Source organism: Chenopodium quinoa, unplaced genomic scaffold (assembly GCF_001683475.1).
Source record: "Chenopodium quinoa cultivar QQ74 unplaced genomic scaffold, ASM168347v1, whole genome shotgun sequence".
Classification (NCBI taxonomy): domain Eukaryota; kingdom Viridiplantae; phylum Streptophyta; class Magnoliopsida; order Caryophyllales; family Amaranthaceae; genus Chenopodium; species Chenopodium quinoa.
The window spans coordinates 32,754-48,257 of record NW_018742846.1 but is presented as its reverse complement, the minus strand read 5'-3'; the positions used below and the strand labels follow the sequence as shown (position 1 = coordinate 48,257).

At 33.2% G+C, this 15,504-nt stretch overlaps 2 protein-coding genes across 3 annotated transcripts; one reads left to right on the top strand and one right to left on the bottom strand.

Moving 5' to 3' along the window:
* Positions 1-835: 835 nt before the first annotated feature.
* Positions 836-2,630, bottom strand: LOC110726046 (protein C2-DOMAIN ABA-RELATED 7-like). Its single transcript, XM_021905515.1, has 3 exons — positions 2,345-2,630; positions 1,782-1,877; positions 836-1,387 (listed from the first exon to the last, which is right to left on the bottom strand). The coding sequence occupies exons 1-3, from the start codon at positions 2,450-2,452 to the stop codon at positions 1,079-1,081; spliced, it is 513 nt and encodes a 170-aa protein (XP_021761207.1). The 5' UTR covers positions 2,453-2,630; the 3' UTR covers positions 836-1,078.
* Positions 2,631-10,831: 8,201 nt separating this feature from the next.
* LOC110726049 (pentatricopeptide repeat-containing protein At5g42310, mitochondrial-like) lies at positions 10,832-15,476 on the top strand. Of its 2 annotated transcripts, none has more exons than XM_021905518.1 (5): positions 10,832-12,725; positions 13,062-13,214; positions 13,321-13,392; positions 14,079-14,263; positions 14,971-15,476. In XM_021905518.1, the coding sequence occupies exons 1-4, from the start codon at positions 10,968-10,970 to the stop codon at positions 14,184-14,186; spliced, it is 2,091 nt and encodes a 696-aa protein (XP_021761210.1). In that variant the 5' UTR covers positions 10,832-10,967; the 3' UTR covers positions 14,187-14,263; positions 14,971-15,476. The 2 variants fall into 2 exon arrangements, with proteins under 2 accessions (XP_021761210.1, XP_021761209.1); XM_021905517.1 differs by having other exon boundaries at positions 14,966-15,474.
* Positions 15,477-15,504: the final 28 nt, after the last annotated feature.

Genomic DNA, 15,504 nt, shown 5'->3' with positions numbered 1-15,504 from the left:
TTAACCATGAGTTCTACTAAGGGTACAGGACGTTGTACTTTCCTTTTATTATTATTATGCGCGGGAACGTTTGTCTCTCTTAAGTGACATTGGTGTCTACTCGATTAGATCCTGGAATAGTTTACCCCAATTCTTTGGGACAGGGATGAAACTTGTTCAATGCGTAATCAAAATAAATAAATTGTCTTATGTTTACAAATGGTAGTGTATTGAATTCAGTACTAAAGGTAAATTGAGTGATGCTAGGTTGTATGCATGTTAGTGCGTTTACGCTTATATATGTACTCAATATTGCTAATTGTTGTATTGTGTGTGTTTGGCCTTGTCTTTAATTATCTTGGTCCTATGACGACCCATTTCTTATGGCGAGTAGTAGGGATAGTTTAGAGAGAAGTCTTTTAGGTGATGCAGCATGTTCTGTTAGGGCTTGAGCGAAGAGCGAACTTTGTTCTAATTCTATTAGAATATGAATGATTTATTTGCTTTGAATGTTATTTATTTGCTTGATGAGACTAGCTAGCGTAATGGTTTTTAAATATTGATTTGGTTTTGAAAGGGCATACAAAGGTTCCAATTTTTAGGTTTGATTTTCATGGAATTTGGGATTGCGTTGTGTGTCTTTTTTAAAAGCCTTGGTCGTTATAACAATGGCGATAATGTCCTAGTTATTTCTTATATATTTCCTAGTTATAACATGTTTATTATTGTAGTTTAAAAAATATATCATTCTTTAAGAACACGATGTCAAGTGCATGATATAATAATCAGTAAATAATACAACCGTTCATATTTATATGAACTAAATTGTCCATTTATTTTCTTTCAAAAAAAAAATAAAAAATTGTCCATTTATTTTCAACTTTTGGATTCCATATTTGATTAAACAAATATAATGCACAATTTTCACCTTATGTGACATACAATGCAACAAGAAACAAACGAGCATTGGAATTATATTCTCCATGTAAGCAAATATGATACGGAGTATATATAATTATGACGCTTGTAAATTTGTAATATAATATCGAGATTTGAGACCAAAGACACATACACTTGGAAATAACACATACAATATGTATCAAGAATTTAACTTAGGTAATCCTTTGCAACCTGGAAGATCAAGCCATTCAATTTTGATTTGTATTTTTCCTTTCTCCACATTTTGTAGCTTTAGAGTCATTTCTTGAACCATTTTGCCTTTGCCAATCCAAACTACCTTACTTTCATCGTCTAAGCAGTTACTTTCATCAGGTTGTATCTTTTTTACAGCAGTTCCAATTGGGAGGTCTTTTATCCCCATTTGCATACACTCTATGTATGACTTAATGTCGACATTGGCATCACCCATTTTATCCGGTCTTGAGAATCTATCTTTGTCAAACACATTCTGTAAAAAATATGCAAATATACAAGTTAATTATTATCACTCTCCAAAAAGATAGAGTAGTAATGAATTGTCTTCTATGTATTGGTCAAATCATTTATGGTGCCACTAGTTATAAGCTTATAACATGCACAAAATACAACCAATTGTTTTATTCCGTAATTCATTTGGATCAAGTTTCACCAATGGATAAAATGGTCATAGTGAGTTCGTCTAATATGTTGTTGAAACCATTCATCTATATATATTTACTATGAAATCCCTAAGATAAGATTTTATTTCAACATGATTTTAGCGTGAAATTCCAACCTAATTCAAGTTGTGTTCATTATTAAGTAGAAATCTTAGTTGTTTAGAATTACGAAAGAAATAACGAGAATATAAAATTTTAACTCACCAATGTGATAGGCATATCTGGATCAGTCACTGAAAGAGTTAAAACATCATTCCATTCAGGGTTGCAATTATTCTTTATCACACGAGTCTTCAATTTCTGCACCAATCAAATAAGAAAATTTAGGTGTGCCAACATAAGTTTTGATCATATTTAAATATACTTTATAACTACTTTTAGATCTCGAAAATACACAAATGAAAATTATTTTGAAACAAAACAAGTAATATGGAGCAATGCTTATGATTCAAACATCTATACGAGAGTGTGTAGAACCAATCAAAAGCCCCTTATGATATTGTAAGGAAAGTTTTTCCTTGGTTGGAGTTTAATCTCAAATTTGAATCTAGATTAATCCGAATTTAATGAAATCTATAATATTAGATCACGTATCCCATATAGAAAGAAAGAAAGAAAAAAATGGTTAGACATGCCAGGCCAAACGACATAAACTCAAGATTAGATGAAGAATATGTTATACTTTCGTAATACTAGTATAAACTAAAGAAATGTTGAATTAAGATTTAGTTAGCAAGTACTAGCTAGAATGCTAGATGCAATGTTACCTGTGAGCCAGAGGTGATAACAACATAAGGGTCGCTACTAAAAGCGTCACAAACTTTGAGATCAATGCCTTTCTTCACGGTGATCTTCAATGCGCCTAAAATATTCATTCTTTCTTCTTGCTCTTCTGTTTTTCTTGCTTCTTAGATGTTTTGATGATCTATGATTTGATGAGAGTTGTAAACGTTGAGAAATTCAATGATTTGCATTGTTTTATATGACATTTCCTTCATTATTTATTTAGATGAAGGACGAATTTTCAATGGTTAGATTTGAGAAATTAATATCTTAATACAAGGTTATATGAACATGGACTAATATATTATAGTAGTGGACTAGTGGCCTCGTGGGGGGTAATGTGTCGATGTGCGTTGCACATTTGCACTTGTTTGTTCCTTTAAAGGCATTTCGTGTATAACAAGATCACTAATAAGGAAAACGTTACTATAAATTGATAAGGAATTTTTTTTTTTTTTATTAATTGACAATTGACTTATTCCTAAAAATTTGATCTAAACCTTTAACGACCTGTATATTTTGAGTTTATGTAGTTTACGTTAATTATCAAAATGTAATTCTTAGCGAAGATACTAAAATATCCTTGACGTAAATTTTCGGTGTGTAAAATACTTACGAAGTACTATATATTATATATAAATTCATAGAGACTCATCACTTAATCTCAAACTCATAGGTTCAACTGATAGTTTTATAAAAAATTTATCCTCATCGTTCTTAGGTGATATGGCCAACAATTTCTCACCTGTCTCTCTTCAGATTAGAAAAGAAAAAAGAGAAAAATGACGCCATTAGCTTGTTTATCAAAGAGATTTTAGGTGCACAGTATACACCCATGTGCGTATAAAACACTAATTATAAAAATATGCCAAAAAAATAGGCTACATAATAGTATAATACCGCCGAAACTAACAGAAAAGAAAAGATAATATTATTCAAAATTACTATCCAAACCTTAAAAGATTAAACTAAGGCATAGAATAATAGTCGTAATTGATAACTAGCGGAAACTTCACAATTGTTCCTAAAAAAACCAAAATCAGAGGCAGCCAGTGGAAGAAAATCAAAATTGTCGATCAATCAAGAAGATCAGCTACATATGAATCATATCAACTATAAAATTGATACCTCATTCCTCAACTCACATCTAACTAGATTTATTAAAAACAAAAGAAATAACCAAGGGCAAATCCAGTATTTTTTTTAATAATTGGATTCAAATAACATAATAAAAATTATATTAAAATTATTTATAAAGTAACAAATTAAGTGAAACTACTTGTATATTATATTGCACATCGTTGACACGTATAAAATTACGTGTATTAATACAAATTAAATGTTAGATTACTCATAATTTTTATATTATCTTATTCATATTAAATAACTGAATGTTATATAAATCATCTTTAAAATATTTTAACAACTTTTTTAAGAAAAATAAATAAATGGGGTCAATTAACCCATAACTTTGACTTTTGATTTTCCCCTGAGAAGCACAATTGCTACCGTAGTTCGAGTAAAAACTCAGCAAACACTAAAAGTGTTGGATTTTACGACGTGTGAGCACCGTGTGGAACCAAAACCCGCCTAGACAACAAGGTTTCTATCTCGTAGCTTAGACGAGACTAAACCAAAAACTTGAGTTTTACGAACTTAACGGTTTTCTCACGCTTTTGGGAGATGTCTTATTGAGTTCAACTCAAAGTGTATATTTCCCAACTTCCAAGATTGGTATTTATAGGTATAGCCCCAACCAGCAAGGCTCACAAGCAATGCGGTTGGGCGCTGCACTTGCCAGCTAGGCCCAGCATGCCTTGCTAGCTGTTGGCCTTGCGATGCATGTCGGGCTTGCGGCAGGCACCCGGTTAGCCTTGCCAAGCCCTCGCATGCCTAACTGCTAGCTAGGCCATTTGCGAGGCTACGACTAGGTGTTGACTTGTCGTATGACTTTATTTGTCGTCTCGTCGATTTCTAGAATTGACTTGACGTTCGACGCTCGACTTCGACACTCTAAGCTCGAAATCCGACGTCTAAGTTCATAAAATCCTTGTCGACTTATTTAATCCTTCGGATTAATTTGTCGCCTTTGTTTGGTTACACGATTGGGTGTGAGCATGTTGTAAGATTAATTATATTAATTTTACTGATCAGAAGTGGCCTCCAGCTAGGCATTTCGATCACTTGACTTCACTGAATAATTAGTTTTTCTAATTTATTGCGAACTCTCTGTCGGAGTAATACACTTGTTCGAATGACAACATTCCTTTCAAAAAGAAAATATAGTGATTTTAAAAGAGGAAAGAGAGGGAAAAATGAGATTGTAAAAAATACGAAAGAATTTTTAGGCATGTTGTGTTGTTGGTGGGTTTCGGTTATCTATACACTCCCTCCGTTTTTTATTTTATTTGCATCATAATAATTTGTTATACTATAATGATGTATGTGGATGAATAGTTTATCATAGTAAAGTAATGAGGGACCATGAAAGTGAAAGTATGTGAGAGAGAGTAGTGGGGACCATGAGAGAGAGAAATGATAAATTAATTTGAGTGTGGTTTAAAGTAGGTGGGAGAAATAATAGAATATAGTATAAAGTTACTATATATAGAAGTGATGCAATTAAAAAAAAACCACCTATTTATGAAAGTGATGCAAATAAAATAAAAAAACGGAGGGAGTATTATATTAAAGCAGAACTCCCTCAAAAAAACATTTATCATCCCTTCCAAGTCCCAAATACTTTAGTTTTTTTTTTTCAATGGTTTAAATCAAACCAAAGTTATTAGAATCGGGATTCTAACTTGAATCGGTAAGTGGGGTAGAATTGAATCGTAAAATCGTATGATTATACAAATTTAAAAAATTGGGTTTCAAAATGATATTAAATGACAAAAAATAACTTTCAAGCAATAAGTATGATATAAAATATAGTTTTGCTACCATAATATCAACAATACAAACTTAGACTCGTTTTATTAGTACTATCACACGCTCCTAGTTCAAATAGACACAGAACACTATAAAATCATAAGATATTGGTACATGTTATAACCTAGCAAGTCAATCACAAGAGTACGAGACAATTAATGTTAAATAACGAACAAATAAAGTAATTTTTTTGACACTTAAAATTGTTTCTCCTAGTAAATAATCCAATGGTAAATATATACTAAGCGTCAAATAAGTTTAGTTCGAAGATAAGCTAATATATGACAACCATAATAAACTTATGTGATAAGAGTGTTTTTATATAGCTAATGGTCAATGTTGAACTCATAAGACTCATTAATCTATGATTTTGTCCATGAAATTAAAATGGTTGGATAGCATTTTGAAAGAGTTTAAAATTGATATTTTATAACCTTAGTTTCAATTTATATTGAAAATAGATAAACAATTGAATAAAAATTAGGCTCAAATATGACACCCTTTCACTCTTTTGGCCATATCATATAATATATAAAAGATATGGATGCGAGAACAATTGGTTTAGAAAGTAGATTTCAAGAGCTTTTCAATGGTATATTATAAGCCTAATTTAACTTTGCAATCAAAAGTTATGGGCTTCGGAATATCAGGATTTTTGTAGGGTACAATCATTAGAATCGGTGTAGACTCGTAGAATCGGTCCAATTCCACCAATTCTAACGATTCTACGAGCAATTCTACTACATAATAATTTTGAGTACGATTCAAATCACTTGGGTGGATCGGGATAGTTGATTTTAATAACAATGAATCAAACATTATCATATACTAGATATCAATAATTGAATACATGAATACATTGAATTTTTTATTTTTTTTTTCTAAATTCTATTTCTCCTTATTAATTTTTTTGTTAGAAAAGGTCTATTATTAAAACCTAAGCCGAATAAGCATCAAAATATCAATTTATATTAAGTAAATTTCTTAATTTTGATTTATTATATGTATTAATTTAAAAATTCGGGCATGGCTCGAGCATTATTTATTGATTCTTATAACCCACCAACTAATTCTTATTCACTTAGTTTAATAGGCGAAGACTAATAACCCTCTTTTCCAACTTTGTCCTTTAATTTTAGAAAAAGAAGAAAAAATTTCCCTTTAATTATTCCTTATTCGCCTTGCATAACCAAACATAAAAAAAACGAGAGTAAGGGATAGCTCAAGTAGTTAGAGTTTCCCTCACGGTTTCAGGAGATCTTGGAATCGATCTCACCCCGCCTTTGTGGCTCTCTAAACAGTAAACACTTAAAAAAAATGAAAAAAAAAAATAGAACCATAGCTAAAACCAAACCAAACTGTAAAATATGGTGTGAGATTTTCCTCAAACCAAGCCATATTAGTCACCAAATCGGAGCAAACCAAACTGATTTAATACAGTTGGTGCAGTTTGAGAAGAACCTCTTATAGGTTATTATCAATTTTTTTTTAGAAGAACCTCTTATAGGTTCAATAAGGTAAAATCTCTCAAAAAGCCTTTACCAAAGAAGGCCAATTGTATCATTGTGAAATCTTACCAACGAGACAACGTACTCCCCATTTGGCCCTTTTATTTGTATGAATAATTTGACTTTTCTATTTATCGAGTATATACTTTCTTCATTATCTTTTAAATGCAACATTTGGCTTTTAAATTACTTATATACTCTACTTTGATTAGCTTTGTTGATTTTTGGTTAAGTAAAAATGAAGTCATGTGGGATCGTTGAATTCATCCCACTTTATAGTTTATAAGAAAGATGATTATCTAATCACATCAACCATGTAATAAATATGAAAATAAATGTATATAATTGCAAATCACAAGATCTAATCTGATTAAAAATAAGATACCATAAATGTAATACCCTGTATTTTTATACGTATTTGAATTTAAAATATTATTTTATGAAATATTTAAATAATTCAAAATGAATTGGTATTTTATTAATTTAAAAAGGTTTATTTTAATTAAAGGTCCATTTTTATTTATTTAATTACTTTGGAAATATTTTAATTTATTATTTAGAAACTTTGGGGCATATTATTTTATAAAAGGAAGTTTTAAGGTCAATCGAAAAGGACTAGTTTGAATAGGAGAAAAAAATCATTAAGGGTAGAAAGGGAATTTAGGTTATTAGAAGGGTTTTGAGAGAGGGTATAAATACCCATCTTATGAGCAAGTTAGAAAATACCCAAGGTGGAAAATACCCAAAGGTAAACACACTCACTCTCCTCATATTTTCTCTCTCCCCTTAATTTTCCCCCTCCCCTTAATTTTCCCCTCCCCTTTTTCTTCTCACCTCACACACACACACGCAAGGTGGCCGACCACCACCACCACCACTTTCCCTCGACCGGCCACCGCCACAAGCAACAAAGTCGCCGGCATGGAGGTGGCAGCAGTCCTCTCCCGTGTGTGCGGTTGTATTTTTTTTTTTTTAAAAAAAAAAACTCTCTCTCTCTATTTTGTTTTAAATCAATCCAACCTTGTTTAATTATTAATTTTTGATGTGTTTGATGATTTCATGATGTTCTAATTATGATTAATATGTAATTAATATTCAGATTTAGTTTTTGAATTAAAAAGCCCCAAATTGAAAACCCTAGATTTCTAATTTAATGTATATTGATGGATCGGATTTGATTGTAATTGATTGAAACAATTGAAATTGGTATTTTGAAACATAATTACAGTAAGTTTATAATTTTTTATAATGCTGGAATTTTTATATAAAGGTTAGAATTATGTTTCTTGAAAGAATTTTAAATACCCATTAATTGGGAATAAAAGTAGGTTGTTTAAATAATTTTCATCATGTTTTAGAGGGTTTAAAAGTGATTTAAAAAGTGTATATATTGTTGGAAATTTATTATGAATCGGTACTAATGTCTCTTTGTAATTTTGTGCTGTAGGAGACTTCCAAGTGAGTGATTTCGTATAGCCGTGGTGATTTTAAGATCATATTCGAGGTATGTTCGCGTACTCGGTAATTATTTAAGTGTGTAAAAGCTTGTTAGACTTTGATTAATTAATTCTAAGGTACTATCATCATGATAGGTATTGGTTGATATTGTTGATTTGGTTGATGTTGGTAATTGATTTGTAAAGTATGGATTATTTGTGGTGAATTGATGATTGAAATTAATTATATTGGCATGTTGATTATGAACCAAAATTTTATTATTGGCGTGATTAAGAGCATTTTTAATTAAACTAAATATTTAAATTGGTTTGGAATATCGAAAGGAAATGTTATTATGTTTCATATAATTTTTATTGATGCTTTAAGCATGAGAATTGAGCTATTGAGTGTCTTAGTACACAAGATTAAAATATATTGCGGTGTCTAAGTGCACTTAAGGTGTTCTAAACACCGAGGGATAGGATTTGCGGTGTTTTATGCGTTTAAGGTGTTATTTAACGCCGAGGTAGTTTGTAAAGGGTTCAACATTCAATTTATGTGGTCACTAATTATTCAAGAATTAAATTGGTATGTTTGATTGCTTGAATAATTTATTATGATTGATTGTGTTATGATTTGAGAATCATTACCAAGTATAAAAATATGTAAACAACGTAAAGTGAAAGAGATTACGCACCAAAACTCTTGGAACGTATATACCTTGAGTATGAACATATATATATAGGGGGAGTTATAGGGTTTTATATTTAACCAAAACTTCTACTGGGAGTATAAGACGCTGTATTTTCCTTTTAGTATTTTATGCGCAAGACGTCCGTCACTTTCATGTGACATTTGCCTACCCGGTTAGCTCCCGATGTAGTTTACCCCAATTCTTTGGGGCAGGGATTTGGTAAGAAACTCGTTCGATGCGTAATCAAATTAAATAAGCAATTTATCTATTTATTGGTTGGTTGTATTGTATGTCGTATGATTGTAAATAGGTGCAATACGGTAAGTGGTGTGTTGATAGGATGAATAAAGCATGTTAGTGTGTACTGTTTACGCTTATGTACTCAACATTGCTGATTGTGTGTCTGTATGTTTGTTGGCCTTGTCTTTATCTTGGCCCTATAACGACCCATTTCTAATGGCGAGTAGTGGGGACAAAGTAAAGAGAAGGTTTTCAGGTGATGAAGCATATTCATGATGGGCATGAGTGAAGAGCGAATTATGTTTAGTTTTCATAAGAATATGATGTGGTTTATTTGCTTTGATTATCATATATTTGCTTGTGAGACTAACACAAAGGTTTTAATATTTATTTCGGTGGGCCTTAATGGTTCCAAGTTGTAGGTTGACCTCGTTTGACTTTTTTTTTACTTTACTTTCGTTTGGTTTGACTTTTAAGTTTACTTGTTTTGAATGGTTTTTTAAAGAAAGTCTTCCGCTGTGTGTATTTGATAATTGCCTTAGCCGTTTTTGCGGTGGCGGTAATGTCTTAGAATTTCCTATTTCGTATTTTTAAAAGAGCAAAACAGGTATTTTAAAGGAAAGGAATTTCTAGGGTGTTATAATAAATATCAATACATATAAGCACAAGGAATAATTAAAGTAGCAATCTGGTGCAACATCCGGGCCACAAAGTAGTTAATGATTGAAATAACGTATTGACAAGCGTAAAAATGAGAAGTGTTGCATTTAGAAGAGAATAGAAAATATAAACTTTGACTTTTTTTTTGAGTAGTTATATACTAACTTTGACTTGAATAGTTATGGGAGCACGTGCTACGCATGCCCCTTCAATTTGTGAAAACAATGTATGAGGAATGCTAATCGTGTGCTTGTTTATGTGAGAATGATAAAAAGGCACGGTACTTAGAAGGTAAAACCACTTAAACCATAACAACAAAGTTGTTTTAAAAATGACGAAATAATTATCTTTATTGCCTTTTGACATTTAATTAAGAAATCAGTATTCCCTCCTTGTTTTAAGAAGTGATACACTTTGATTTTTTTACTATTTCTATTCACAAAGTTGTTTTGACTTGTTTAATTTACTATTATATGAAAAAAAGATATTATTGTATAATATATTGTTGGATTCGTTATAATGTATACTTTGATTATATCAATTTTCTTATAATTTTACTGACATATAATTAGATAAATTAATAGTTAAAGTCGTGTCTCAGCTTATTAAAACACGAAAAAAGTAGGTAATTTATTGTATAATGGATTCATAAAAGACAAGATATTAAAAAAAGAGAAATTCTCAATGATAGCCCTATATTATTGCTTATTTCCAATGATAGTCAATTTTTTTTTTTCGATTTTTTTTCCTGATTATCTTTGGTAGCTCGTTACCATCCTAGGGAAATTTTTTTTTTAAAAAAAATCCTAGGAAAAAAACTCCATAGTAATTTATATTATATATCAAAAGACGTTCCTCAATTAATCAAATATTTTATTTATGTGCTTAAAAATATGGATTGGACAAAGTTTGAACTCAAGGGTTCAAGTTTCAAAACTATATTGCTAACCACTAAGGCACTAAACTATATCATATTATATGTCATTTTATTATAATTAAGGATTTTAATGATGAAATTAATGTTATAAGAGGTAAGTTTTGCAATCGTGGATAATTTAACATCCCAAAAAAGAGCAAAAATCTATTCCCTCCACATCATCATCTTCTTCCACCTTTCACTCACTCCACAATTGAAGCATGAACACTTTCCTTCTTTCTCCTCCACTCCCCACCCGCTTCCCTCCACCCCATCTCCACAACCACCACTCCTTCCTCTGTTCTCCACCTCTCCTCCGCCGCACCCTCTCTCTTCCACCACCCTTCCCCACCACCTTCTCCGGCACCCTCTCCGACCACCTCACCACCGACTTCCACAACGACGACGTTGACATCCCCCCCACCTCTCGCAACCGCTACGACTTCTCCCCTCTCATCAACTACCTCTCCACCCCATCTCCCCCTTCCGAAACTCCCACCAACTCACCTCCCAACTCACTCGACTCAACCGAGTTCCAACTCGCCGAGTCATACCGCGCTGTTCCCACTCACTACTGGCACTCCCTCCTCAAATCCCTCGCTTCTTCTCCCACTACCATCTCCACCGCTTACGCTGTCGTCACCTGGTTGCAGAAACACAATCTCTGTTTTTCATATGAGCTGCTTTACTCCATCTTAATCCACGCTTTGGGGAAGTCGGAGAAGCTCTACGAAGCGTTTCTCCTTTCGCAGCGCCAGAAATTGACCCCGATAACTTATAATGCATTGATTGGAGCTTGCGCTCGAAATGATGATCTTGAGAAAGCCCTAAATCTGATGTCGAGGATGCGGCAAGATGGGTATCCTCCTGATTTTGTGAATTATAGCTTGATTGTGCAGTCGATTGCGAGGACGAATAATAATAATCATGGGGATTCGTCGGTTTTGGTTAGATTGTATGAGGAGATGAGGTGTGATAGTGTTGAGCTTGATGCTCAGCTTTTGAATGATTTGGTTGTTGGGTTTGCCAAGTCTGGGGATGTTGATAGGGCGTTGTGGTTTTTGGGTGTGGTTCAGGGGAATGGGTTGAGTGCCAAGACTGCTACGCTTATATCGGTGATTTCGGCGTTGGGGAATTCCGGGAGGGCCGAGGAGGCCGAGGCCGTGTTCGAGGAGCTTAAGGAAGGTGGGTTGAGGCCTAGGACGAGAGCTTATAACGCGGTTTTGAGGGGGTATGTGAAGGCTGGTATGTTGAGGGATGCTGAATCCATTGTTTCGGAGATGGAAAGGATTGGGGTTTTGCCTGATGAACATACTTATAGCTTGTTGATTGATGCTTATGCGAATGCCGGGAGGTGGGAGAGTGCTAGGATTGTGTTGAAAGAAATGGAAGCTAGTAATGTAGGGCCTAATTCGTTCGTGTTTAGTAGGATTCTAGCTAGTTATCGCGATAGAGGGGACTGGCAAAAGTCGTTTCAAGTATTGAGGGAGATGAGGAATTGTGGGGTGAAGCCTGATAGGTTATTTTATAATGTGATGATTGATGCTTTAGGGAAGTATAATTGTATGGATCATGCTATGGATACCTTTGAGAAGATGAAATTGGAGGGGATCGAGCCAGACAATTGTACTTGGAATACATTGATCGATAGCCATTGTAAGTGTGGGCGATATGATAAGGCAGAGGAGTTGTTCAAAGAGATGCAAGAAAGTGGGCGCACGCCTTGTATAACTACGTATAATATTATGATCCACTGTTATGGTGTGCAGGAGAAATGGGAAGAGGTTAAGACTTTAATGGGAAAGATGCAGGGTCAAGGATTATTGGCTAATGTCGTGACATATACCACTCTGGTTGATATATACGGGCAATCAGGAAGATTTAAGGAGGCTCTTGAATGCCTAGAGGTTATGAAAGCGAATGGATTGAAACCTTCGGAGACCATGTACAATGCCTTGATCAATGCCTATGCTCAAAGGGTATGAATTGTGATTTTTCTTCAAATTCTTGCTATTTTTCTCATAAATTATCGACAAAAAGTTAAATATAAAAATCTGGTGATTATATGTGTTGAGTTGAGGATCTATTGATGAATTGTAGTGCAAATTGTTTGTATGAGAAAGTTTTAGATCATAGTATGATGACATGATAAGGCCTTTAATTGTGGCAAACATGGCAGTGGGGTGGGAGTCACTTGTTTTGAAGATTGTACTGAATCAATGCTTCCTGCTTTACGCACTTAATACTAGGCAGCGGTTAGTTAATGTATTGCTTTGGTTGATCTTATGTGTATAAAGTACCTTCTTGACTTGCAGGGTTTATCAGACCAAGCAATTAATGCATTTAGGCTCATGCGATCAGATGGCCTCAAGCCTAGTATTTTAGCTCTCAATGCATTGATCAATGCATTCGGGGAGGACAGAAGGGACACTGAAGCATTTTCTGTCTTACAGTATATGAAAGAAAATGTAAGTTCTGTGTTGTGCTATTGTCTTTGCTGGTATGCTTGTATCCACATTGCCTCAATGAATTAACTTATTTTCTGCTTAATTATTCTATTTGCTGTGTTTGCAGGACTTGAAACCTGATGTAGTTACATATACAACCCTTATGAAAGCATTAATCCGTGTTGAAAAGTTTGATAAGGTAATAATTTCTACATTCTTGTACATCGTATACAAATCTATAGAAAGTCTACAATCATTTTCTGCATTTGTTATTTTTTGCTAGTCTTGTATTATACATCCTCTCTTGTGATCCCTTGTAGTCCTGACTCCTGAGTGCTGCTTTTTGCTGTTAGATAAAGGGTTCTATTGCATTATACTTTCGGCTAGATGTCATCAATGTGGTATTGGGACTTGACCAGGGCATATTTTGTTCTTATGTCAACTAATGTCCCATATGTGGGTTTTTACTGAACAACTAAAAAAAATAATGAACTTTTTCTTTCTTTTCTCATGCTGAGTTGCTGATTGCTATGTTGTGGTTCTAGAGTTTGGGCATTTGTTTTTATCAAATTGACCAGCCATGTCAACTAGTTAAGCAGTCCTGCCCTGGCAGATTTAGGATTATCTGGTTTCATATAACTAATGAAGAATTGTATGTGGCACTTGTCCACTTTATTGCTCTAATGCACTTCTTGCAGCATAATACAGAACGACAATACAGTTTATATTTTGTGATATATGTACTAATTATAATATGTGACTTGGTGTTTGTACTAGAAGCAAGATGCAGTGGAGGAAAGGTTGCATATATCAACATTATAACATCTGAAAAATGGAACACTCTTTATATTGTGATATATGTACTAATTGTTTATTATACTTCAGGTTCCTTCTGTCTATGAAGAAATGATATTGTCTGGCTGTAACCCAGATAGGAAGGCTAGATCAATGTTAAGATCTGCGCTGAAGTACATGAAGCGGATGCTGAGATGATAATTATTGCAAATCAATCTTCCAGCAAAACCTGATGATATGTGACAAAGTTGAACATATCTGTTGTTTTTGATGGGTTAGTCTTCCTAACTCTCCGAAGTATCTCAGAATCTGTTATGTAGGTCTAAAAACGTTTATTTTCAGTCTAGTCAGATGATAAGTATTTAATCACATACAAAGTACAAATTAATTTTCTTAAAAGCTTTGATAAAGGTCAGAGATTTAAGGAACTGCATATTGGTTCAGTTTCCCTCAAAACCTTTCTGTACAAAAGATGATAAGTAGCCTTCCAATTACATAATTACTGTCAGTAGGTTAATGGTCAGGAGAGAATAGTATATACTCCATCCTTTCAGAATTAGTAGTTTCATTGTCTGCAAAATGTTGTCACCTTCTTAACAGTGATTAAATTTCCTAATGACATTACCTACATAAAGTGATGCAGAAATGATGAAGAAAACACATTTTTTTATAGCCTTAGGGTCATTCTGTGAAATTATGTTCGATCCTTAATTGTGAGGGTATGAGACAATGTGACTACTAATTACATATGGAGGCAGTGGCTCCTTCTAGACGGGCCAGAATTGGCAGGCTGAAGGAGTCATCTTTGAAAATTTGACACTTGTATTTGCAAAAATGATAACCTGCCATTCATTTATCCTGTATGAAATAAAAGCTAGTGATAAAACTACTAAATCATACTGTATATTGCAAGCAAATTTTATTTTGCTGAAAAATATTTCTGCTAAACATTATTTTCTTCTGGATATGTTTCACAGTGCAGGTCGTAAAGATCTGTGATCGTGTACATTCATTTGTAAACTTATCCCTGTTGCCTGAAGTTACTGTGATTCACCATAGTTGCAGAAATCAGAAGTTCATAACAGACCTAGTTAGAATTTAGGACACCTTTATTGTAAAATAGTTTGTAATGTGTACATGCTTCAAGCTTCAATTACCTTTTTTTTTTTTTTTTTTTTTTTTTTTTTTTTTTTTTTTTTGTTTTTTTTTTGGACAAAAGCTTCAATTACTTGAATAACAGCATCACATTGACTTATTCTTTTGTACACCTGATAACAAATATGTTCCATGATGTAATCTTATAGTTCGATTTATGCCTCTTGCCTTAATCTATCTCAGATTCTATTACAGTATATGTTTATAACCAATAAACTCCTGTAACTTTGCTTATGTCGACTAGTCAGAGAGACTAGAATAATTTAAGTTATACTTCCTTTGGTTTCACTTCCAACAGTTTGACTTTTGCCTATTCTCTCATGCTATATTTAAAATATCTTTGGTGATTAATTCTCAAGGT